A 24,644-nucleotide genomic window follows, 5' to 3' on the forward strand; every position below is an offset into this window, starting at 1 on the left:
AAGAATAAAACTTAAATTCTCTAAAATACGATGAATTGTTGAATCAATTTGGGCCTATAAAGTATGTATAGTATAAAGCCACAAAAGCTCCACTTCAATCAACCATCTCTTAATTTTATTGATATAGTCATTTAATAACCTTGACTAGGACCATTATGCATTTGAGTGCTGCACTTTCAATAGTTTCTGTAGATGCTGATGTCAGTACTTTTAAATAAAGTTTATTTTTTACAGTGGACGTGTTACATTATTACACGGTGTTTCGGTTTGATTCGGTAGCCTTCGTGTGCTGTGAAGTCGAGAATGACCTGACAACAAGACGACGATAATTTATCAGCAAAATTACCATCAAAAGTTTGCGAAAGAAAGAAACATCAAATCCTGTTTGCACGTCGCGCGTTGGTGACGCAGGAGAGAAGCGCGCCGTACGTTGATGACGCAGGAGAGAAGCGGCAGTAAAGGCTCTTTGACGTCTTAACAGTTTTTAATTCAACCAAAGACGGATTTCACAACATACGCAAGGTAAGTCGTCGTGCTCTGTGTTTATTTCTGTAATTAGTGAGGGAAAGTGTTGCATTTATTTGCCGTAAGTTTGCGATAGATAAGTTGCTCTTGCTGCTCCATGTAAAACACAGCTGTTGTAGATGAGTCAATGTAACCTGCACAGACAGGACTACACCTGTAGTTTAATAACGTAACATGCAACCTTTTAATGCCAAAAAAACACCGAGGCAAGTGTATCATTTATGAGCGCAAATTACTCATTCAATACGTTACATTTAACACACTTTTGGTGACTGCTCCACCAAGGTGTAACTTCAGCAGGCTAAAGAAAGGTGCCTTTGTCTCACACATCCATCTGTGCAGCCAGTTTCAGCAACAAGGCAATTCAAAGAGTTTCACTCAAGATGTTAGAAGCATCATAACAAAGAGAAAATGAGACATTAAAAAGAAGAGGGCATTGCAAAGTTCGTACAACAAACAAACAATTTAAGAATTAACGTGACAAAAGCTAAAAACTATTAATACAGAAGTAAAAGATAAACGTCACAAATCAAAAGCTAAATAATTATTAAACTGTTTCAAAGTATAGGGTTGCAGTTACAGTGCAGTGTCAGAGTTAAAATGGCTGTTTAGATTGGGAATAAAATGGGCCTAAATTATTTTAATAAAAGGCAGCTGTCAACATGTGAAGAGGGAGTTTCAGCAGTCTTGCACTTTTCTGAGAGTTTGTTCCTGATGAGCATCATTTTTAATGTTTTAGTTCTGACTCTGGGGACAGAAAGCAGAGCTGTCCCAGACGGCCTGAGTGGTCCAGTCGGTTCATAAAGTAACAAAAGGTCAGAAATACACCATTCAGTGCTTTATAGACCAAGAGAGGTATTTTAAAAAAATGTAGTCATTTGAGAGACACGGAGCGAGTGTAAAGACTTCAGACGTGGAGTGATGTTTTCTGTATCCTGTTAAAAGGTTTGATGCTTTGATGTGCACTTTATTTCAAGTGCAATTCAGCTGCCAGGCACACAGCTTGAAACAGAGACACCCTAAAGCTGCTCCTTTTGTCAAATCAAAAGCTCAAACTTCATGACTTTTCATTTACTTAATGGCAAAAAAAACAATAGAAAATCTCTTTATTTAAGACACTTGGACCAGTGAATTTTGGACACTTCATGAAATAAAACTAAAACTATTTCCTGTATTAATTTAATCAAATAATCAATTCTTTTTTTTTTAAATCAATGTATTGATTTATTAAAGTAAACACAAACTGTGTCAAATTGACACATTGAGCCGTTTAGCTAAGGGTACAAGCTATTAGTTACTAAGATGTTACATCATTTTTGAGCTGTGGGAACTCATTACTTACAGACCTGGACTAACGCCTCCTCCTCCTAAGCTTTATTTCTAAAGCTCCTTTCATACATAAACACAAGCAGCCCGAAGTGCTTCACAAAAGAACAGAAATTGAAAGAAAGAGATTCAAAGAATAAGGGAAAGTAATAGCCTACAATAATAAAAAAGGATAACATTTATTTAAAAACATATCAATTTAATAAAATAATGAACACATTTATAAAGTCTATCAAACAGGAAACATGTCAGTAAATTAATAACACAATAAAAAGTGGACTAAGACAAAAGAAATGTAGAAACAATAATGAAGGAAAAAAGTGAAAATCCAGGCAAATAAGGTCTCCAGTTTACGTTTAAAAACACACACACAGATTTCTGTTCTGATGTCAAAGGGTAGTTAATTCCACAATTTAGGGTCATAAAAACAGAAAGCTTTGTCCCCAGTGCTTGTGTGGTTCACATGAGGGACGTTTAAAAGATCCTCATATGACATGAACACAACATCCAGCCTGTTCTTCCTCTGTTACAAACACAAGCTACACAGGTGTCATTTAGTACAACCCATTTCTTTAATAGTATGATATCATTAGTTACTAATCTTTAAGAAACATTCATTATCGCCTTTTTGGTTGAACCAGAAAAAAAAAGCACTTTTGAATGTGAATGTTTATGTTTGTCTAATGTACCATAATGAATTCATTGCCAAAAGACGGAGGTTAACATATATTAGGACACATCTTTTACAGTTACTCACCCTATGCATTAATCACATGCAGTGTTTGTGTCTAATCACAGAAGCTAGGTCGACTATTAAAGTTTGTCATATCGATTTTTTTTCGAATTATTCCTAACATCAGTCCTGTAGCAGAAGATTTGACTGACAGGCATCTGACTCAAAGTAAGAAAAAAGAAAGTACTCCTCAGCCCGGCCCTGTGTGTGCATTTATCTTCCATTAGTTGACATTTCAGCCCTCAGGCCCTTTTCAAGATCAACAAACATGACAGGCACACAACCTGAATCCCAGGGCAGCTGGATGAAATGAAATGACCCCACGTGGTCTTTAGTTTGAATCATAAATAGCACCGCTCTCCAGCCTCGGAGGATTTTTGTACCTGATTGTTAGACCGAGTGGCATGTTAAGTATTTTTGGAGCAGCGTCAACACACTAATCACAAAGAAAAACAAAATTGTACCATATAGGGTTTTCACACTTCCAGAAGACTCCTGATACTTGCAGGAGGAGCTTCATGTGTGAACGCAAACACAGCCACATTTTTCAATCTGATTTTACCCAGAGTTTCTCCTGCCAGAACCCTAGTATTTGTGCATGTTTAATCTGCTGCATTATGTTTTCTGTTCACCAGTATGTTCTTCTCCACTCCTTTTGTTGATATAGTGATTCTGTCGAACTTCACGTAGCTTTGATATAAAGGCAAATATTCTAATTATAGTGTTGAATACATGTAGTGGACTCGGTTGCTTCATCAGCCCTAGTGATAGTCTCCCACTGTGAGATGCACATGTGAACAGCCAGGTCAGGAGAATATCCGGAGCAGTCCTCCTGAAAGTATCTCGATATTTTCAAGAGTGCATATGTGAAAACAGCTAGAGTGTGCAAATGAATTAAGCAATAGATGATACATTTCATCAACTTCCGCTTATGTTCACCTCTGTAAGCCTAAAATTACTTAGAAAGATTAAGACTTGTATTTATCTTTGCATTATTAAGACCACTTGTATTGTACACATGGCAGAGACTGGCTCTATATTGTGATGTGAGGACTGTAAACTAAACCAAACACTTACTACCAATAGGATACACTACGTTTGCAGTAAGTGACATGTTTATTGAAAAAAGTGAAGTATTTTATCTAATCACGGAGACCAATTGCACCATGTAAGAAAACATTTAATCAACCAGTAAAAAGAAAGCTTGGATGTTTTTTTTCTTCCCCATTCTGTACCCAGACTCTAGCTGTTGGTTCCATTTAATCCCCACAGCTTGCAATAAGAGAGTCTCTCAAGGAAATGAAATGAAATGAGTGAGTGATTGTAGTCTTTTGTTGCTGTAGAAATTTGCATACTCATCCTTAGACGACACATTATTGCTCAATTAAGAATGCGTGCTGACATGCCAAGTGTTCCCAGAGCTTCAAGTTTTAGCAGGAAACAAAGTTCAGTTGTTTAAAACAGGACGTCAAATATCCTCAAGAAGCCATGAACACAAAGTAAAGAGTGGTTTCTCTTATGCTATGGACTGTTGGTCTTTGTGTCTCTTATCTCACTTACATCCATCATGATGATATCCATGGTAGTTGTGTTTTTTATGTATGTTTTATGTCTTTGAGCTGTTTTTGTGATTGCCTGTAAGGACCTCTGTTGCAAACCAAATTGCTCCTCTGGGACAACAAAGAATTTCCAATACAATCCAAAAATTACTTTGGAAAATTGTATCAAATGATTATTATTCACCCGCTAACCTGCGACACTAAAATATCAACAAAGTGGTGAATACTGCCAGTGACTACTTTTTCAACTTCTCTTATAGCTTGATGTGTTTGACAAGTATTTCTAAAAGCTTCAAATATTCAAAACAGTATGGGCATAATCAATTCCTCATAAATAAACAATAGTAAATTACAACTTTTATAGCTTTGTGCATCTTTTTTTTTTAATAATTAGTGTGAAACATATTTGAAAAATGTTTCATCACTGCTTCTAGATCACAGCAGAAAATCTTTAACTTTATATCTTTATCTTTTGCAAACAAGTAACTGGTCATAAGGACAGTAAGGTTTTGTTTAAGTCATTTTCTAATACTTCGCTGTACACTGTTTAAAGAAAAGTGACAGTTGACTAAGTAGTAATGTTTGTAAAACTAAAAGAATAACCCTGTGGTCTTACAGAAGAACCTTCTGGCTTCTCAAGGTCGACTTGTATTAACATTAGCTCATGTTCCCATTAAAGCAGTCAGTGTTTACTGTAAGCTAACACAGGCTAACGCAAACCTATTACGTGTCAACATTGACCAGGTTTTCTGCCAAGAGGATGGCTCCAAGTGTCTGTGTGTTTAGTTTCCTGCTGCACAATCTGTCCCTGTAAACTGCTGACAGTCCATCACAAGTATGACTTAATATGACATCAAGCTCATTTAAGCTTAAGTCAGTAGTGATAGGCTGCGCTCGTGTTCGATAAAAAGCAGTGATTGGACTTTTATTGTTGACATAGTATCCCAATTATAGAAACAGAAAAGCTCCTTTGTAGGCCACATAACGACAGGGATTTGCATATAACTCTTCATGTTGTATATTTCTATTCCATATCGAACATGGCATGGAAAATTAAGGTCATAGTGGTGAAAAAAGTGCTTTTTTTTTTTATGGCCATGGTGGCATTGTTGGCAGGGCCGGGGCCTCTCTCAGTTTTTTGTCCTGTTACATCCACTATATAAAGTAATGAAGGTTAACCAGGTTAATTGGTTATAATCTCAATAGGCTGTAGGTTTGAAATGTCCCTTTTACTTTGGTAGTTTTTCCTACAGTGTCTGCCTGACATGTCCTCGGGCCTAAGCATTATAATATCTTTTTTTTTTTTTTTTTTTTTACAGTATATTTAAAACTAAGCCAGTTAAAACATCCATAGACCAAAGTGACCCCTCCTGTAGAAACTCACTCCCTGAATCCCAACAAAATGAAAAACTCATGTATTTTCTCCTCAGAGGTAAACCTTCTAATTCACTTGTTGCAATGGAAAGAATAGGAAGCTCTAACTTCCTTCTAACAGCCAAATCTTCAAGGTTTTTCCATTGTGTAACCGTCGGTATAAATAGAAGTTTTAAATCAATAGCAGGATCTGAGGTTGTTGAGCAGCGCTGCGTATCTGCTCCTCCATCTAAGGAATGCGCGGCTTCTCCGTAACTGACGTGTGGGAGGAGAAGGAAGGAGAGGAATTAGTTGGAACTGTAAATCACTTCTCTTTTATTCTCCCCCGGTGTTATCTTAACATCATCTGATTTCAACATCCTAAATCAACATAAGAAAGTGAGGCGCTGTCAAGCCGCTCGTTCATTGTGACCTAAGCGCGCTAAGCCAGTCTCATGTGACTCCCAAATCAATGTTACTGCAACCATGTGCCAGACATCTTCTTTTCGCTGGCGGTGTGAATTGTCTCTAAATTTGCTCGATGTTTTCCTCACAGGAGATGTCATCTTTGTGTGGCACCAGCAACGGCTGCCAAGATGGAGGTCAAGAGGCCGCGGAGAAACAGGCAAGCCTCACATGACAGAAACATGAGAACAGTTCAATGAAAAGATGCTAGTATAAACACACCTGAATGCGACAGCTGCTGCCAAAGTGAGCAATATTTTATGGGGTTTTAAGAAGCCTTTTATTTCTTGTTATGCCTCCATAACGTTTAGAAATAATTTCAAGTTTCCATTCTAATGTTACTGTTCTGATAAAGAGTGAATTCAAACACAGTGCACACAAATATATGACATCATATGACTTTATGGTATTCTATATGTGATCTGATTGTCAACAAATCTCATAAAAAGTCTGATAGTCATTACAAAGACTTGATTGCCTCAAGAGTTCCTAATTCAAACACAACTTGTTAACTGGTCCCAAATTTCCCACAGACTAGGGCCTGAATAACTCAAAAAACGAAAACTGGTGTTTTAAGGACTATGAATGATTTCAGCAGTAATAGAGGTTTTGTGCTCTTGTGAGTATTGGATGGGTCAAAACCTTAGACTGTTATATTAATGGCCTGAGTGACATCACCCATCTGTTACTGCAGGAGGGCTCTGGAGGCTCATTGGCGGCAGCCGCCATGCTGGAAATGGTGTCTCAACCTATCATTAGGTTGTCTGAAAGTTAGGCTGAGAGCTGGAGCTGAGGCGGGTTTTAAGCCTTATGAAAAACCGTTCCATCGCACCCACCTGTCAATCATGTCAGCTACGCTACTTACTATGGATAACATATATCATTCACAAAATCAAAACAGAGCCTTTTAAAAAAAAAATAGATATCTACCCTGTTCATAGCGTGCCTATGATGATAATAACTAATCACACCTATTTGTTTTTTTTTTGTACCAGGCTGTAAACATGTTAATTTATGCTGTAAAAACGGCTTTTTTGAATGAGTGTGTATTTGACTTGCGGGGCTCTTGGAGCCAGCCTCAAGCGAACACTTAAAGAACTGCAGGACTTTGCACTTAGTGGCTTCATTTTTCCACACTTGAGGTTGCTGCTTGGTCTAAACAAACAGCGGTGTGTGTTCATGGTAAACAAGAAACTAAATGTCCCTCAGGTGGTTTGAGAGTACAATGAGCGAATTTGCACAGAGAAATAGGTTTTGATCTTTTCATGGGGTTTGTTGACATCATGAAACAAAGACAATATCTGAAGTGGGTTTCTTTAACTCACAACTTGTCCTCGACTGTGGTGGAAAATGTCTGCATGAGTTACATTGAAGGCAGTCTGCCATTTTAATAACAGTGACACAGCAGGAGTGGGGAAATCAGCAGCATTAAAAGCGCACTACTTAGCAGCTAAGGATGTGCTCGAAGTGCTTTTTATACTCTGATGTATTTAAAGCATGTTGAGCTATGATAACTTGTGTAACAGTTTTGTGTTTGCCACAGGAGAAGGAGCATCCTCGTGTACTCATCCCCGAGTTATGCCGACTCTTCTACCAGCTGGGATGGGTGACGGGGACGGGCGGAGGGATCAGTCTTAAACGAGGGTATGTACTGTACTGTATGTATATATCTAATATGTAGGTATGTATAATAATGTTTAGGATCAACAAAAACTCAATCCCTTAACTGTGAATATATCTGTCCCAGCTTAAAGGCTCATTGGACCCCTTTCATCTAACTTTTTCTGAAGAATATATTCACTCCAAATACTGAATGCTGTTGTGGAACTTTTTAAGCCGATCTTTTTTGCAGTGAGGCTGATGTGAGGTCACTTCTATCAATTTTGACAATGTGTGCAAATCTGTGGTGATGACAGAAGGCCAGAGATTTTCCATAATGAAACCGAATTCAAACTGAAGGCTTTGACAGGTTATTACAAACATCTTTGAACTTTGTTGTTGCGGATGACGGCTTCAAAGGAGGCACCACCCCATTAGCAGATCCGCGTTAGAAACGGGGAATGGCAGACATTTATTTAAGTCGGCAGGGGGGGGGGAAGAAGAAGATAAAAATCAAAGTTAATGGCTTCCACCAAGTTCGCTGGAATATCATTCAAGGAAATCTTGCTCCAAATAAATTTAGGGGAGAATTTCTTTTCATCTTGTACAATTATACCTTCAGAGTCCGATAGAAAATAAGCAGTTCTCGAGCCCAGCAGAGTATTTCTCCTTAGAATTTTTTTAAACAGAACGGTAACTATTTTCTAGTGTATGAATTATAAGGGCCAACAAACACAGACGATTTTTATATTGAAGTTGAAATACTGAGAAAAAGGTCTTAATCGGAAATAGATTCTGAATCGAACCGTGACGCAAAGAATCAAAATCGAATCAAATCATGAGACACCCAAAGATACCCAGGCCTACTGTGCACATTATTTCCACCAAAGCTTTAGAGATAGAGCTGTCATTGAGGTCAGAGCTATGTGGCTGCCTTCTTACACTATCCTTCCTGATCCCTGATGACACCTATAATTACATGGTAATGATGTGCCAAAAGGCTTAAGTACATCTTATTTGTGAAACCTTTACTTAAGTAGGCTATGGACAGAATATGGCCAACATAATGTTCTTATTCTTAAACATAAATAGTCACATGTACTGGTATTGTGGCTGTTGGTACAGTATTTTTTTTTTTAAAAGTACACCAATTTGTGAGCTCATGAACCATGAAGCTGTGTTTCTATTAATACAAAGCCTCTACAATGATGTGTTTACTCCTGCTAAAAGAAAGCTGATGAGAAATTGTAATACATGAAGTAATCAGAATAGACAAAAGCTTTTTCAGATATTTGAGGGAAAAAAATCCAACGAGTGTATTTTTATTTTCTGAGTGTAGGTCTGAATTCAAACTTTTGAAGCCTTTTTTTCTATTCGACTCCGAAATGACTCAGAGCCCGAGGCGGCCTCACCAAACCCTCCACAAAAAAAAATCAATAGGCTACTTCTTTATACTCCTCTTTATGCTGTTTTTACTGCAAGATAAAGAAGAGTAGCACGGCTCTATTCACTACTTTCTATGGGGGCTGTTAAAGCTCTCAACATTTAGGTAAAAGATATGACCATTGCAAAGCTTCCGAGTAGATCATAGGGGGCTTTGTTAAAAATGAAAACTAGGTTTTGTTTTTTTTACAAGATATATTTTTGGCAATTTTTAAACTTTTTTTTTGGATAGGACAGCTGAAAAGAGACAGGAAATGTTCGGAGGAGAGAGTGGGAGGGTGACATGCAGCAAAAGGTCCAAGGTCAGATTCCAACCCAGGGTCACTGTGGACTGTAGCCTCTGTACATGGGCCACTGTCAGGCTTTCTTTAAAGGTTTTTTATTTTTTGTCAAGGCTGCAGAATGTAACATTTTAATAGGTCTTAATAGATCTTTAAGAGGTTTCATGCTGGTGCTCAAGGGCAACATCTACTGGATCAAAAAGTCACACATTCTTCCTTTAAGATGTTTTGTAGACGCAGTTAAATAGTTTAAACTCACTAAATAATATGAATATTTTCTTGTAAGTGAAGACAAAAAATGAAAAAACACATTTCAGCATTTTATTGCCATGAAACGTCATTACTTTTTAAAATAACTGTTGGGATTGCTTTAACAAGACCTGGACCTCTGTTGTTGTGCTTCATATTAATTCATACCATGTTGTATGCCTCACAGAGATCAAATCTACATCGCACCATCAGGCGTCCAAAAAGAGAGAATCCAGGTGAGCTTGTTTTACCCACAGAGTGAAATGTTGCTCTGTTGAGATCACTTCTGATTGAGCAGAACGTTCCTGGCTATGTTTTAAATCACACCGCTGTAATGTTTGTGTTTCGAAGCCAGAAGATATGTTTGTGTGTGACGTGGAGGAGAAGGACATCAGCTGTCCTCCTGCCTGGAAGAACTTCAAGAAGAGCCAGTGCACACCGCTTTTTATGAACGCCTATACCATGAGAGGTGAGTCACTCCAATGCACTTGTGCACTGTGACGTTGTTTCCTCCTTCTAGATCCTTGCTTGTGTTGTACTTACTCTCTGATGTACGTCGCTTTGGATGAAAGCGCCAGCTAAGTGAAGTCCTTTACTAAATGACTTCCATGTTGACTCTCAAGTTGTTGAAATATTGATTCTCGTTAAATATGAATAAGATAAATGTGTTAAAAAGAAGAAGACAAGGTTCAGATCATGAGATACTTTTGATTCACTATGATTAAGGTCAAAATCATATGTAAAGACATCACTCTCATCTCTTAAACCAGGAGAAGGTTTGTTTAGTTTGTCTCCTTTAATGGTGTAGAAACCTTTTCACCTAGAACCCGTTAATAATACAATAAATCAAATATGTTACACTTTAATTTATTTCTTTTAAATAACCAATTGAGAAAAACATGTTAAGTCGCCAGCACTCAAACAAAACTGCCTTTTCTTTACTAAACTACAGGAGCACAGGCAGTTATACACACCCACTCCAAGGCTGCTGTCATGGCAACGCTGCTGTATCCTGGCAAAGAGTTCAGGATAACACACCAGGAGATGATCAAGGGGATCCGTAAGGGCACCTCAGGCACTAACTATCGGTATGTGTAATCAGGCAGCAAGGACTAGTCGAGTCCAAAAAGTCTTCCAAGTATTTTCCTCTCACATTAGAGCGGAGGCTTGTAAAGTTTGTTTATGAATGTATCAGATGTTGAATGGAAAATACGGAGCTCCATCTGAGCAGGGATGATGGTCCTCACGCAGGATCCTGCTTGAGCTCATCTTTATCATCAAACCCTCTTTCACTCTTTAACAGAGCTTCAGTAGCAGGATTCAGAGTTTGAAGGCCAAGCCCTAAAAGTTGACCTGAACTTTTTTTCCAAGCATTTTAAATAATGTAGCCTAATAAAAATAGTGAGAAGCAGCCACTGTAGGAGGCACGGCCTTGTGGTTAAGTACTACTTTTATTAGTAAAAGTACTAATCTTTATTTATAAAGCTTTTTTTAATTGCAAAAAAAACAAAGAAGTACCACTATTATTATTTTTTGTGAAACCAAAAGGAATCTTTTAAAATGTGTGTATTATGTAAAACAAATAACAGGGCTGTTTTGATGATGGCAAAAATCATAATCACAATTCTTTTTCTTCTTAAGGTTTATTTTTGGGCTTTTTATGCCTTTTTATTTAGAGATAGGACGGTGGTTGGAGTCAGAAATCAGGCAAAGAGAGAGAGGGGAATGACATGCGGGAAAGGAGCCACAGGTTGGATTTAAACCTGGGCCGCCCACTTGAAGGACTACAGCCTCTATACATAGGGACTAAAAGTTAGGCCCTTATTCAAACCAACCCCTACACCCTCCCCCTCCGTGACAGAGTGCACTCCATTAGAAGTCACACTCGCAGCTGAATTAAGTCCTCTTCATCAAGGTGTAGGGTAGAAATACAGCGGCAGGCTTTGGGAAAAACTTCCCTCTCTCAGGTGGAAACGGGAACTGTGTGTTACCATGGTTTCTCAGTTGCATCTTGTGGGAACGGCTTTTTTTTGTAGGTAATGCATTCTGTAAAAATATTTATGTAGCCTAGATTATTCTTCTTCTTCTTCTTTAGTAAGTTATATTAGTGCAGACTTATAACAAAACTATTAGATTGAGCCTACATTGTTTATTGTAATTTATAATTGAAGTTAATTTATTGTAATTTTTAGATCAGGGTGTCCTAAATTACTGCAAATACAAGGAGACTATTGTTGAACATCAGAGCAGCAAAAAGTGTATTTTTTTTGTTGTTGAATTGAGATTTCACAAAGACATCAAAAGTAGAAAAATAAGAAATAAATATTAACAGCGAAAAGTTGTGTTCAACATGATTTAATATTCTTTTGTTTTTGCAACAGTCCCTGTAAATATAAAACACTTCACAATAAATAAACATGTGTTTTCTCCTCAATACAATAAACATTTTAAGTTGTTAACGTCTGTATGACGATATTAAATGTCTATCTTAGTTGGAGCAGTGTTTGAAACTCACAGGTTGCTTCATCCGTGACGACCGGACACAATAGGCGTTAAACGTGATCTGAAAGTCGGCATCGGTGCAGACTCGCTGGTGGAGGGTTTTATAACCCACTACCACTCCCAGTTAATTGGTTTGGGACGGACTTAATATGGCGGACCCTCCGCGAGGACGCCCAAACGGAGGGGTAGTGGGTAGGGAGAGTGTGGAGTGGCTGGTTTGAAAAAGACCCTTAGGCTGAGTCAGCATTTCCAACATGGCGGCTGCTGCCGATGAGCCTCCAGAGCCCCCTGCAGAAACAGATGGGTGACGTCACTCAGGCTTTAATTAATATTTACAGAATATGGTGACAAGAAACACTTTTAGAGACACATTTACCACATGTGACAAAACCTACGGACAAAACAAGCGTTATACGGCATGCAGAACAGTTTTGTTAAATTCTGATTATTTTGTTTCCCTGGTCGTTGGAAGACAAAATTATAATTTAAACTAAAAAGCGATTTCGCGGCTCTAAAAAAAAATTACTTTTGTGTGTTTTTTTCTTTTTACTACTTTGGGTGTGTTTGGCTCTTTCTCAGAACTGTCTCCTCTTTCATGCCACATCAGTTTTTTAAAATAAAAGTTTATGCTCAGTGATAAGACTTAAGCCAGCACTTTAAGTGAATAATGTTTTTTGTATTTTTGCCATGTATTTGTATGTGTGGCTCATTTACCCAGGAGGTCAGTCTCCCAAACCATACAGTCCTGTATCCAGTGCAGCCATCTAAATTACCTGTAGATCCATAGGTCAAGAAACAGTTCTGGCAGTAGTTCACAAATCAGTCTGACTATAACATATATATGAATATAATAGTAACAGGATGACTCATTACTTTCATTAAGGCTTAGAAAAGGCGAACCTTGAATACCAAATCAACCACACAAAGAGGATGATGTCATCACTTTTTAGTTAATGTTGCTACGATCTCTTTGTACTGAAATGTGCCCTGTCTTGCCTTCATTTTCTCAATAATCCTGATGCAAATCACAGGCTGCAACATGTGTGTGGCTTCTACAGAACTGTTCTGTCCAACACAGGCTCCATGACAATTTTTCTGTTTCAGCAATTCGCATTCAAATATCGTTTATGAATTATACTTCAGTTTTATTCAGGCACATAGTCAAATAATGCTTTTAGTGATTCTGAATTGCCTCGTTTCATTTAAGGGTTCCACTTGACAAGTTGGCATTAATTGAAAAGCCTGATGGGAATAACATTTAACAGTTCAAAGACACAACAATGTACGAGTTCCAGATTGGAGAAGCAGAAAAAACAAGAAAAACAATGCCAGAGGGTTCAATGATCCTCTCTGGTTAGAGCTAAGGAACAGGGCCGTCGAGAGTGAAATAGCAGCAAAATGATTACTTGAATGATATTATTTTGATCCATAATTCAGGTGGAACACGGCAGGGAAATGTAAAGGTTGGTGATGACTTTAAGTTGCCTGAATTATTTAAAAAAAAACAAAGTTACTTCACTTCAATGTCATTGACTGGAAGAAGAAAGAAAACAAAGAATCAAGAATTTGGAATCAGGAAATGGGCTATATTTTGGGGCTATAATACTCCCTCCATGTTCAGTATAGTGTTCAACAGTGAGGTTCCTGAAGTAAAAATCACATTCATTTTCTCCATAGCAGATTCGCCATAAAGTCATAACTCTCCACGGGTAGACTTGCGAGCTACCTGTTGGAGTGAAACAGTGGTGTACAGTATGCTCCTGTAGGAGTCACAAGTTTGTATAATATCAATCTCATTTTAAGGAAACATGGTTTATTCCCAAATATTGGGGAAAAGAACTACACTACCCGCAACCATAGAGTGTCACAGCGACGTTTCTGATTGGTAGTCCTCGCTATAACCATGGCAATATTTCCCACCCCTCGGCAGTGAACGCGAACGGATAGTTTCGCTCGCAGGCTAGCTAATTATATAGCTAAGACAGGGTGTACTAATAACCTTGTTATTCAGCAGTGAATGTGTTTATATATTCATCCAACACAAACTACAACATCGTTAAACACTTGTATTAACTGTATAAACACTATAACAACAATAATTGTCACATTTAAGAAGAAGCCATATCATTCACAAAGGATTGTGGGATGGGTATTTCCTTGACTGCGGGCGAAAATGATGTTGAAAGTGTCGTAACTTTGCCTCAGTTTTTCAATGTCGCTTTGGCTCCGAATAAAATGTACTATTGTCACGAGTATAGTGGTAGCTGATTGTCTTGGTTATAGGTTTAAATCTCTTAATATAAAGATTTTGTGAAATGTAAACGGAGGATTTCAATGGGAAAATATACTTCCTGAACCAGAGCTGCCAAAAAAAGTGGGCGAAAGTTGAGCTCTGTTGTGCCTGATTAACTGCCAATCAGGTAAGACTGCACAGTGGACGGCTGTGTCGAGCTTTGAGAACAGGCAAGTCTCCATCTGACAGCAATCTGATGTCAAAAGTTAAAGCCTCCAAAGGTAATAAGTATACATTTCATTTTGAGTTTCTTCCTTGACTGTACACAGGTATGATGACACTCTGGTTGTGCCCATTATTGAAAACACACCAGAGGAGAAGGACCTTAAAGACCGGATGGCTTTGGCAATGGAGGAATACCCAGACTCATGTGCTGTCCTTGTCCGCCGTCACGGTGTCTACGTCTGGGGAGAGACGTGGGAAAAAGCCAAGACCATGTAAGCGTCAACCTCTTCTACCTCAGACTTCTCTGTGACTTAGAATATACAACTGTTTTTTTTTAATTTACAACCTATTTAACAAACATAAGGTTAATACTTCTGCTATAAGGCTAACAATCCTGTTGCATTTTGTAGGTGTGAATGCTACGACTACCTGTTTGACATCTCCGTCCAGATGAAGCAGTGTGGACTGGACCCCTCAGCCCTTCCAACGGAAGAAAAGGGAATAGTCTGACATTCACTGGTGCTTTTTGAAAGAGACATTTGTTGCAGAAAGGTCAGTGGAGTTCAGTCGGGGGGGGCTGATTGTAATCATTTGCCTTTCACGCCGGTCTGCTTCAAATTCAATGAAATGTGATGGTAAGGGCAGATTCGGGGTTGAAGGAGATTGAATGCCTGTGATCCGGAAGCACCTGGAGGTACGCTGCAAAGCACTGTGGGACAACTCATGAGTGAGTGGCAGTCAAGTAAAAGGTCTTCGGGTTCAAACGCCTTCCTATTCAAGTTTGACTGCAGGAATCAAGGTCTCTGTGTATGTCAGACATGAGCATACTGTGCATCTCAATTGAACCTGTAATTGTGATAAACTGCCTTTGCTTCAATCATTAAAGTTGATGAAATGTAGATTGTGCGTTATAGAACCTATTTTTCTCTACGCCGAACAAAAAAAAAAAGGGTTTGTTCTCAGATTTTTTTCTGTAAAGTTCTTCATACGTACTGGAGTATTAAGTATTTTCAATGTCAGACTTTGGCCCAGCACCCCAAACCAAATATTGTTTGTATTATATATCCAATATTCATTCCATTATGCATCTTTATTAATATGTATTACCTGTCAGCCTGCAAAGTTCAGCAGCAGACACATTATGAATGAAATATGAAGACAAAGAAGACTCCAAGGCTCAGGTGAGGGGGGGTTTGGGGATGGCGGGAGTTTGAGCAATGTGTTGTACCAGCTGTGCACGGACATTTTTCTCCCCAATATGGCTGAGTGAAAGAAAAAAGAATACTGATCAGTCTACTTTTTATACCTCAGTAATAATGAGTTTCCTTGGGTTTAATATTATGTCCTTTGTCAAGGGCTTAGCACAAAATTCAGTGTCCCTCCGTACTTGTACGGCTATTCATTATCACATCTTTATCCAAAACAGTCCCTGATCCTAAACTCAAGACCTTCGAGAAGTTTAGTTAGGGCAGGCTTATCCAACCTTGGGGTCACATGGAAATCAAATGTGTTTGCCTTAAATGTTGCATTTATTGATCAATAAGACATATTGTATATTAAAATATATTTAACACAAGCTCCTGTGGGCCGTAGCCAGTGTCAAAACAAGAAACTTGTGGAGTCTCTGTCTGTCTGTCATCTCAGCCTTTCTTCATCCGTCCACAATAATATACAGGAAAATACTTTAATGAGGTCTACAATGAATGTTTACTGGAACACAGTCGAAAAACTATAACATGATTGAATACGAATTAATTTCAGCAGAAAGCTCTACGTGTTCTGGACGTCTTGTGTCGCCAGAGTTGTGTGAAGTCAAAGTGGGGTCACGAGCCAAAAAAGAGTTGGGATCCATTGAGTTAAAGCAGAGTCTATCTCACATTGGGGCCTGTGTTCCCACACCTAAGTAACCAAGTTTCTATTTAAATTTTTTTTTTTTAATTATTTAAACAAAACGAGGATTAAAATACAAATGTCTTGTTTGTATAAAAATATCTTAACAAGTATCAAACATTTTGGGCTCTAATAACCAGTGGTCAACCACTGATTTCCAACTCTCGAATAAAGGCACAAAAAGCCAAAAAATGAATCTTTAAAAAAAAGTATATATTTTTACTATTACATCTCCAAATAGATAGTTACACAGCATACAGTATATGGTCATATTTGCTGCATACACAACTAAAGGCAGGAACGGAGTACACTGCCAGCAAACATGCATGGATGATATCAATGCATGAGGTGAAGTATTAAAGAAAAAAAACTTTGCAGCTAACTCAAGTAAGTAGGTTATCTTCTAGTATCTAAAATGCAGTTTGGTGGTTACTTCTCAGTGTAAACTAAGTTTGTGTATAAAACTGTGTGTGTGTGGGGGGGGACTTATTCCCTCGAGTTTCTTTTGTTTCAATCTTTAGTTAACAAGAACTACTACCGACTGACTACTACAAAAAGGACAGCCTGCTTAGGCTACATAATTAAGTCTACAGCAGGGCTCAAACAGGTACAGAAAGAGCGTTTTGTTTTGTCAGAAAGCACAACAGAAAGCGCCATCTACTGACCAGGAAAGGCACATGTTATTTAATCTTAAATGAATGCAACAAGTTACAGAAACGCTTGTCCTCTCCTGAAGGTTACATAGCTAACAGATGACTTATACAAGGTTTAGCACAAGTTAACACCAGTAAAAGACTCATATTCCTCTCAAAGCATACTTGAATCAAGATGGCATAAAAGTGCAAAATAAAACTGTCTCTTGGTACTTTTTCTCCTTCTACACTTCTATCTGTAGTGACTGCCCGGCCACACTCCAATCCCCTGTTGTAATCTCTTGTTCTGGCAAACCCTTAACTCGCTGTACGACAGGTGCTCTGAGACAACTTGTCTTCATCATTTTTGCTCCCTATTTGCGTTTCGGTTTGAACTCCCTGAAAAAAGCTTATTTCCATTTGTTTGTTCTTAAAACTTAAAATGCACAGCATGTCGCCCCGGAAAGACACAAAATCACATCGCTGTTTTTGATCCTCTTCTCCTTCATCACGACAGCTATTAGCAGTCCCTTTTGGAACACATAATCAGCGTCTGCGCAGGGCATCTCATTACAACCATTGCCCAAAAAACTTATTTTCCGCAGCCTTTTCAATCACTTGAAGGATGTTGAACAGTTCAAGAGCTGTAGTGGCGCCGCTCGACCCATAAATTACATTCAAGTTGTATTAACGTGTTTGGCACCCATGTCTCTGGAGAAAAAGGAACACTCATTGCTGCGCCATATTTTTTATGATATTGATTAAAGTGTAAATGTGTTTATGATTTTGAGCTTCAGTAAAAGCCCTATGACAGGCCAAATGGTGATATTTATTAATGTTATTGACGCTCAGACCCCAGTCATCTGAGTGTGTGTGTGTGTGTGTGTGTGTGTGTGTGTGTGTGTGTGTGTGTGTGTGTGTGTGTGTGTGTGTGTGTGTGTGTGTGTGTGTGTGTCAGCTGCTCTGCTATCACACTCAAATCCACACAAGGAAAAAAAAAAAAAAACATCTGAAGCTCACTCGTGTGTTCTCAGTCGACCTTTAAAAAAAACAAAACACACTTTTACATTTTGACATTCTTATAGCACTCCTGTATTACATTCTGTTCTTTTTTGGCATTTGCCTTCATTAGGTAGTTTCTAACACAAGCGTGACAGGAATAGGAAAACGAGAGGAGCCTGCATGATTTAAGTGGTGGATTGGAAACCAGAACATGGCAGTCAGATGGTACTGCATGTCCTCAGCCCGCACAGTCACAGGGATACATTACATTGAAATAATGGTTCTACTTGCCCTAAAGGAATTAAGGATGTTTTGTACTTTGATCCTCACCAGGGAGAATGTTATTTATTTTAATGACGATAAATGATTGGCGTAAAAAGACTCGCTATGTAAGGCCATTCATTGTACCCACCTGTTTGTGATTATTAACAGACTGCACATGAGTCAGCAACATCTGTGTCATTGACCAACATGCATGCATTTATTTTTTTTACAGCAAACTATTTTGCAGAACAGCCAAAAGCCACACATCCAACAGAATAGTGGGATTATCACTGGGACCATTAAATATCCATACAAGGAAGAATTTCCTTTACGGTCAGTTGTATTCAAATTCAAAGCCTGTTGGAAATGCAGACGTGCAGCACACTGAAACTGCTTTCAGCTGTAGTAATAGTAGTAATGTTACCTTTAGCCTCACTGGTTTAATCACTTTAATCCCCCATATAAAGCCCCAAACAATAGGTTTCCATCAGCATGCTCTGACAAGACAAGTGTTCACTACTTCAATGGATGAAAACACGAAACAGACCACTTCAGTGACTAAGAAAGGAGAATGACTCACTGAAGCAAGAAGGACAGGACCCACTGGACATCAATGAGTTGCCTACTGAATGTACTTCCATGTTAACTAAATCTCTTAGACGATAATTTGTTTGCACGTTAACCATGAAAATAAGTTCATGACATATTAACTAAAATATGATTCTGAGTTTGTTTTGAAGTCATTCTGCCCCCTACTGGTCAAAAGCAATACGATATAAAAATGGATTTAGAAGAAGTGGACACAGAGGCCACAAGGTGAACTATGAAAAAGAGCCTGAAAAGTGATTTTCGTTCCACAACCTTGCCACTACTTAAATTCATGTCTTGCATAGACAATACCCTTAGTAGGTTCTCTGCAGAATATCCTGCAGTTTTTTGGTCACGATCCGTAAATGTGGATTTAAAAAGAAACAAAATCTTATGCCGATGGTCATATCCATTAGTATACTTGTTTGTGAATTTAGACCATGAAATGTGGCATATTAGTAGAAAATACCCAATGGTTAGTGTTTACTACGTCAACATTTTCAGTAGACACAGTGTAACCAGACGAAGAAGAGAAAAAGCACACTTCAGACCAAAATCTCTTAAAATATCATTATCATTATATCAAAATCTGAATTAATATCATTTGTTTTGTTTAATAGTATCTTAAGGTTTAAAAAGGTGGTACTGTGACAACCCTGTTAGGTGGGAGTACCTGAGATGAATAAGTCACTACCTTGTGACCTGTAAGGATGGAAGCTTTACAGTCTAATTCACCCTTTTTGTCCAGAAATATTTGGATCAATATCCCCAAGATTTGACTGCAAAATGACAACATCTAATCGACAAGCTGTATTCCATAAATGGAAGTTACAATGGCTATGTCCACTGTATATGCAGACTATTTTGAAGGGGAGTTAACTGCTGTTCAGGAATTCAGGTTTGACAGTTAAGAAACAAATTGCTGCAGTGACTCAGACATGGGAGGGGACAAAGAAATCTAGGTCAAACATTGTTTGAGTGAATCACTTGATTGTCAGTTGTCCAGGAAGTATTGTGAAATTCTCAGAACATCCTGCCTTTAACTGAAATGAGAAAAAAATGATTTGGAGGATTAGACGAGAAGACATCCATTGCACTACCCCATTACTAATGATGAAAGATTAAACATATTAATTCAGATTCCTGTTTGCATGTTAAACTGTAGCTGCAGTGTACCCTTGGTGAATGTATATCCATAAATCAATCTTTACGGATGAGCATGTGTGATTAGATAGACTAAAGATCACCAAACATTGACAAGTGCAACATTAATTTTAATTCATTTAACATAGTGCAGACACAGAGAGAACACATTAGTGATCTGAGTAACTAAGGCAGACTGCGTCTCAGCCACCAGGTTTACTTACCAAACCAAATGAAGAGAATTCTTGTGCAAAGAGCTGCTGGGTCAGGTTAAAGACTCTCTATCAGGTTAAATTGACCTAGCTCCAAGGCACATTATCTAACTAGATTGCTGGCTAAATTAGCTTAGCAAGTAATATAAATCAAGCCAATTGGCTGTAGCTAATGTGAGCTGTAGTGATACAAACAAAAAGGGTTCCTGCCACAGTCTGTGCTGCCACAGGTTTCTGAATAATTGACTTTCTTTTTGCTCTTGTCCGCTGAAAGCCAAAACCAGTCTGATGTCTGCCAAATCCCTCTGTGAACCACCCTCCTCAGTAAACTTATCAGACCAGCAGCAGCTCTTTTTCTCGTACTCTTTTCAACTTGGCCTCACTTTGTTTCTCGCTTTCTCTGACTTTGAAGATAGAGATGTATGGAGCATCAATCCACTTCCACCCAAAAAAGTCTATTTACATCTCAAATTTAATAAAAAAATGAACCCCTCCCCCCCCCCCCACACACACACACACACACAAACACTGGCCACACTTTTCATTTTCTCCTGCCGCATGCAGAACATGATGCCAACCAACCATAGTCAGGTGAGCCCACTCTCTTCCGGAGAGATGGGCGGAGCACCAACCTTTAAGCCACACAAGGGAGGGGAGAGAAAACACAGGACAACCACAACACACCACAGCCCAGAACAATCAGGTTATGAGAAATCGGGCAAGTTGAGTTGTTACATCACCATAGGACACCGAAACACTCTGGGTGTCACATCTATGACAAATAAAATGCAAATTCAGTTGTTTGTGTGTCTTACAATTAAAAAGATACATGTTTCTGTTACTAAAAGCCAAGTACTGCAAAGGAATCATACAACTCATCAGGCCGTGAATCAAGCATCACTGGACGGTCATTTATTTTTGATACCTTGAGATTAGCTCAAAAATAAAACGGTGTGATGATCAAATTAACAAGAGCTACCTTCCTATGAGTACTTTGCTATCTGGCTGCATTCATAGAGAAGTGTTTTATACAAGAGTTTAGTCGTCTTTGAGGAGCCGTGCGTGTCTGACTTCAAACATGTGCAGTTCATTATAACTTTAAAGAACACAGCTCTCACTGGGGCTTTGGTTTTCATCTCAGCTCGGGCCTTTCTTTATTCCCCAGGGCTCCAAACAGATTCTCAAACGCATGAATTAGACAAGAGAGATCATCAATAACAAATCTGAACTAATATTACCTTTTTATGTGCAAATGTGTGCCCATATCGGCCTTTAACTTTAATTACATGTAACGTATCTCTACTTCATTCGAGAGCCAATCAGAGGAGGCTGAATGTACAGGATAGAGAGGATATGTGACAGATTAGGAGCCAGACTTATCATTGATTGAGAGTAATTCCTCTGAATCTTCATTTCCAAGTGACAACCAGGCCCCAGACAAGCAAAAGTCATAAATTATGTTGATCCAGCAGACTTCAGAAGAGGAAATTAATTTTTACTCTGAATCTCCAATCTGCAGTCTGAAAGCCGAGTCTGCAATACTCATTCCCATGAAGAAATGCCACTAAATAACCCGACCCTGTTCTGCAGCACTACATCCGTGAAGAAACATGTTGATGGGAGGGTAAAAGCCTGGATTACAGTAGCTGCAGTTAATCTAAATCTGACAGGTCAATATACTGTATAGGCCTGTATCAGCCACTGTATCATGAGCTCCTATAGCAACGTTATGATGCTGAATTGTCCTTGAAAGCATAGACGCCCGATGGAAAATGTGCAGAACCTGACAAAGATTAAATGCATTATGATCATAAATTCATGTAATGCATCCTCTCACATCCTTTATGTTCCATGGGAGCGAAGTCAGAACTGTGGTCACAGAAGTAACTAATCAAATTCATACACATTCATACACTGCCGACTAAGAAGCTGGAGCAATTTGAGATTAAGTGTCTTGCCCAAGGACACATCGGACATAAGGTTGAAGGAGCTGGAAATCGAACCCCTAACCTTCCGGTCGAGAGATGACCGACTCTACCAACTGAGCCACAGCCGCCCACAGTTGTGATACATTACCATACACAGCGACACATCAACATATATTGGCATACACTAATCCCAGATTTTAAGGATTTTGTATCATTTTTTATATTTAAGTTTGTATATCTTAAGCCCAGTAATAATTTAAATGACTATTGCAGGCTTGTTTTGTGCTACATATCGTTGTCTCCAGTCTGTGGTGCAGCTGTGAGACTGCCACTCTTACTTCATTTTCGATGTCCAGCTTTGATCTGTGATCTGACAACCACAGAAAACTCATCTCACACAGGTAGGATTTGGCAAAATAAATGAGTGTGGCTCTCTTCATTACTCACTGTTGTACAGCTGGGGGGGCAAGACATGACTCGTCATATTTTCTTGTCTTTGTTTTAGTAGTTGTGACATCTGGTGAAGATTCATTTCTAGCCTTGAGTTTACCTGGAAGTCTTCTCACTAAATCTGCCATGCTTTACCGGCAGTGCAAACGACAACCTACATTTAACCGAGCTTCTTTTTGACATCTTACTGTATGAACTGAAGCAAGAGAACAGTGCATACAGGTAGGTCCTATACATGCTCTGATTAGCTGGGATTAAAGCTGTCCCACATCTGCCATTTGTTCAGAAATTATTGGTACGCAGAAAAACTTTGCCTAGCCAACTTTAGGCTAACAACAAGCTTCAAATGTCTTTCTGAAAGCTAAAGGCACTAAAAAGTATTTATGTAAAATGTGATCACAAATATAAAGAAGGTGAAGAAGGTAATTAATTCTGAATGTAAAATTTGACGAGTTAATTATGCCTACATAGAGGGATGCTTATGACAACGGTTAGTTCCATTATTATTGATATCTTTAACATTAAAGGCAGAATATGTGATTTTTTGATCCAGCTGATGTCACCCTTGAGCACGAGCATGAAACCAAAACAACTTGTGCTGCCTTGTTTTGTTAGCATGCAAGTATCTTCGTACTACATGTAAATTTAATGTAATGTGATCTAGTTAAACAATTCTATGCTATATTTTCTGAACTAAATACAAAAACTTTACTCTAAGGAAAAAATGGGTCTCTGGAACACGGAACGGAGCTAAAAAGCTACCAAGAGAGTTACAGTTTCACTGTTGCGGACCCCCCACCATAACTTCTCGTGTAGCATTTTATCTTCAAACAGTGTTACAGGGACCACATTTTCCTCTGAGGACAGTTTGTGTTTAGAGTTATGAACATATACCACAAAATCTGTAAATTGCTCCAAATTTCATATTTCTCTACCAAAACTCGATATTGCACCATTTAATTGCAAGCATAAGGCGCTACATTATTCGGAAAAATTAAGACAAAAATCCCACAAACCCCCAGTGATTTTTTCATTAGGTCCTATTTGCCATTGTAGATGACAAGTGTACATTTTTCGTCCAATGTAAAAAAATGTAATTCCATGTCTTTTGACATTTCCATGCAGACAAATACAGTAAAGCAAATTCATTACACACTTTTCGTATAGATAGGTGCTTGAGAGACATTATACTCCAGATAATACCTTTTTTATTCCCTGCATTCAAGAAGCATTATTCATAAATCATGTCGGAGCTTCAACATGATATTCTAAACTGTCTCTACACTCTGAAAATGCATTCATGTTGCATTGATATAATATGCTATTTCACCTTTAAGCTATTGTTTTCACATTGTTTGTTCAACGGCATGTTTCTATCGTTCGATCTTCTTTATCTTATATCCCCCCTATGATTTTTCATTCCACTATACAGTATATATGTGAAGAGCAATATAGTCTCTGTCATCGCAGTAAGTCGCCCATTTCTAACCATTATTATTAACTCCCCCTGACCAGTCTCTCCAGTTTGTCCGTTGAGAACTCAAACAGGAGGTTTCAGAGGGTATTCTCCTTATTTGTATTCTTTGCTGCATTCACATTTAAAACCACATGGGAACTCGGGCTGCAGATAGACTATCTTACAACTGATGTAGGCTACTCATCAGCATGCAAAGTAAATACACATAGCATTGCACTGTAAAAGACAGAGTTATGCATTATTCAACCAGCCCCTGTCAACTCCCTCAAACAAGGGACGAAATACGTAATTTCTCTGGACCTTGTTACATATCGTTAGAAACAAAAAACAATTATTTGTTGGTGCAGATGAATTTGTATTGATAGGAAAAGAGAGTGAGATATTGCATTATTGTAAACCTATGAAACATAGCTTTAGAACATCCAGCAGTGTCACATATAGCTTTTAAATGACTGTAAGAGTGTGTGTAGGTGTTATGATATGTAATCAAATTATGCATACGGCAGGAAAAAGGGTGTTTTGACACTTGGGGGTTGACAAATCACAATAACAGCATTGTCACTCT

The 24,644-nt window shown here is 38.4% G+C and overlaps 1 protein-coding gene across 1 annotated transcript; it reads left to right on the plus strand.

Annotated features, from left to right (window-relative positions):
* Window positions 1–373: 373 nt before the first annotated feature.
* On the plus strand, window positions 374–15,392 carry apip (APAF1 interacting protein). The gene is made up of 8 exons (XM_020647630.3): window positions 374–522; window positions 6,053–6,121; window positions 7,505–7,605; window positions 9,721–9,769; window positions 9,885–10,002; window positions 10,486–10,621; window positions 14,598–14,765; window positions 14,904–15,392. The coding sequence occupies exons 2-8, from the start codon at window positions 6,056–6,058 to the stop codon at window positions 15,001–15,003; spliced, it is 738 nt and encodes a 245-aa protein (XP_020503286.1). The 5' UTR covers window positions 374–522; window positions 6,053–6,055; the 3' UTR covers window positions 15,004–15,392.
* The last annotated feature ends 9,252 nt before the right edge of the window (window positions 15,393–24,644 follow it).

This window comes from Labrus bergylta, chromosome 3, assembly GCF_963930695.1.
Source record: "Labrus bergylta chromosome 3, fLabBer1.1, whole genome shotgun sequence".
NCBI lineage: Eukaryota > Metazoa > Chordata > Actinopteri > Labriformes > Labridae > Labrus > Labrus bergylta.

Excerpts from the sequence above, each read along its gene's own strand:
- apip (XM_020647630.3), top strand. The coding sequence starts at position 6,056 with ATGTCATCTTTGTGTGGCACCAGCAACGGCTGCCAAGATGGAGGTCAA. Across the intron at positions 9,770-9,884 it reads TCCAAAAAGAGAGAATCCAG|CCAGAAGATATGTTTGTGTG; the intron begins GTGAGCTTGTTT and ends TGTGTTTCGAAG. Across the intron at positions 10,622-14,597 it reads ACCTCAGGCACTAACTATCG|GTATGATGACACTCTGGTTG; the intron begins GTATGTGTAATC and ends GACTGTACACAG.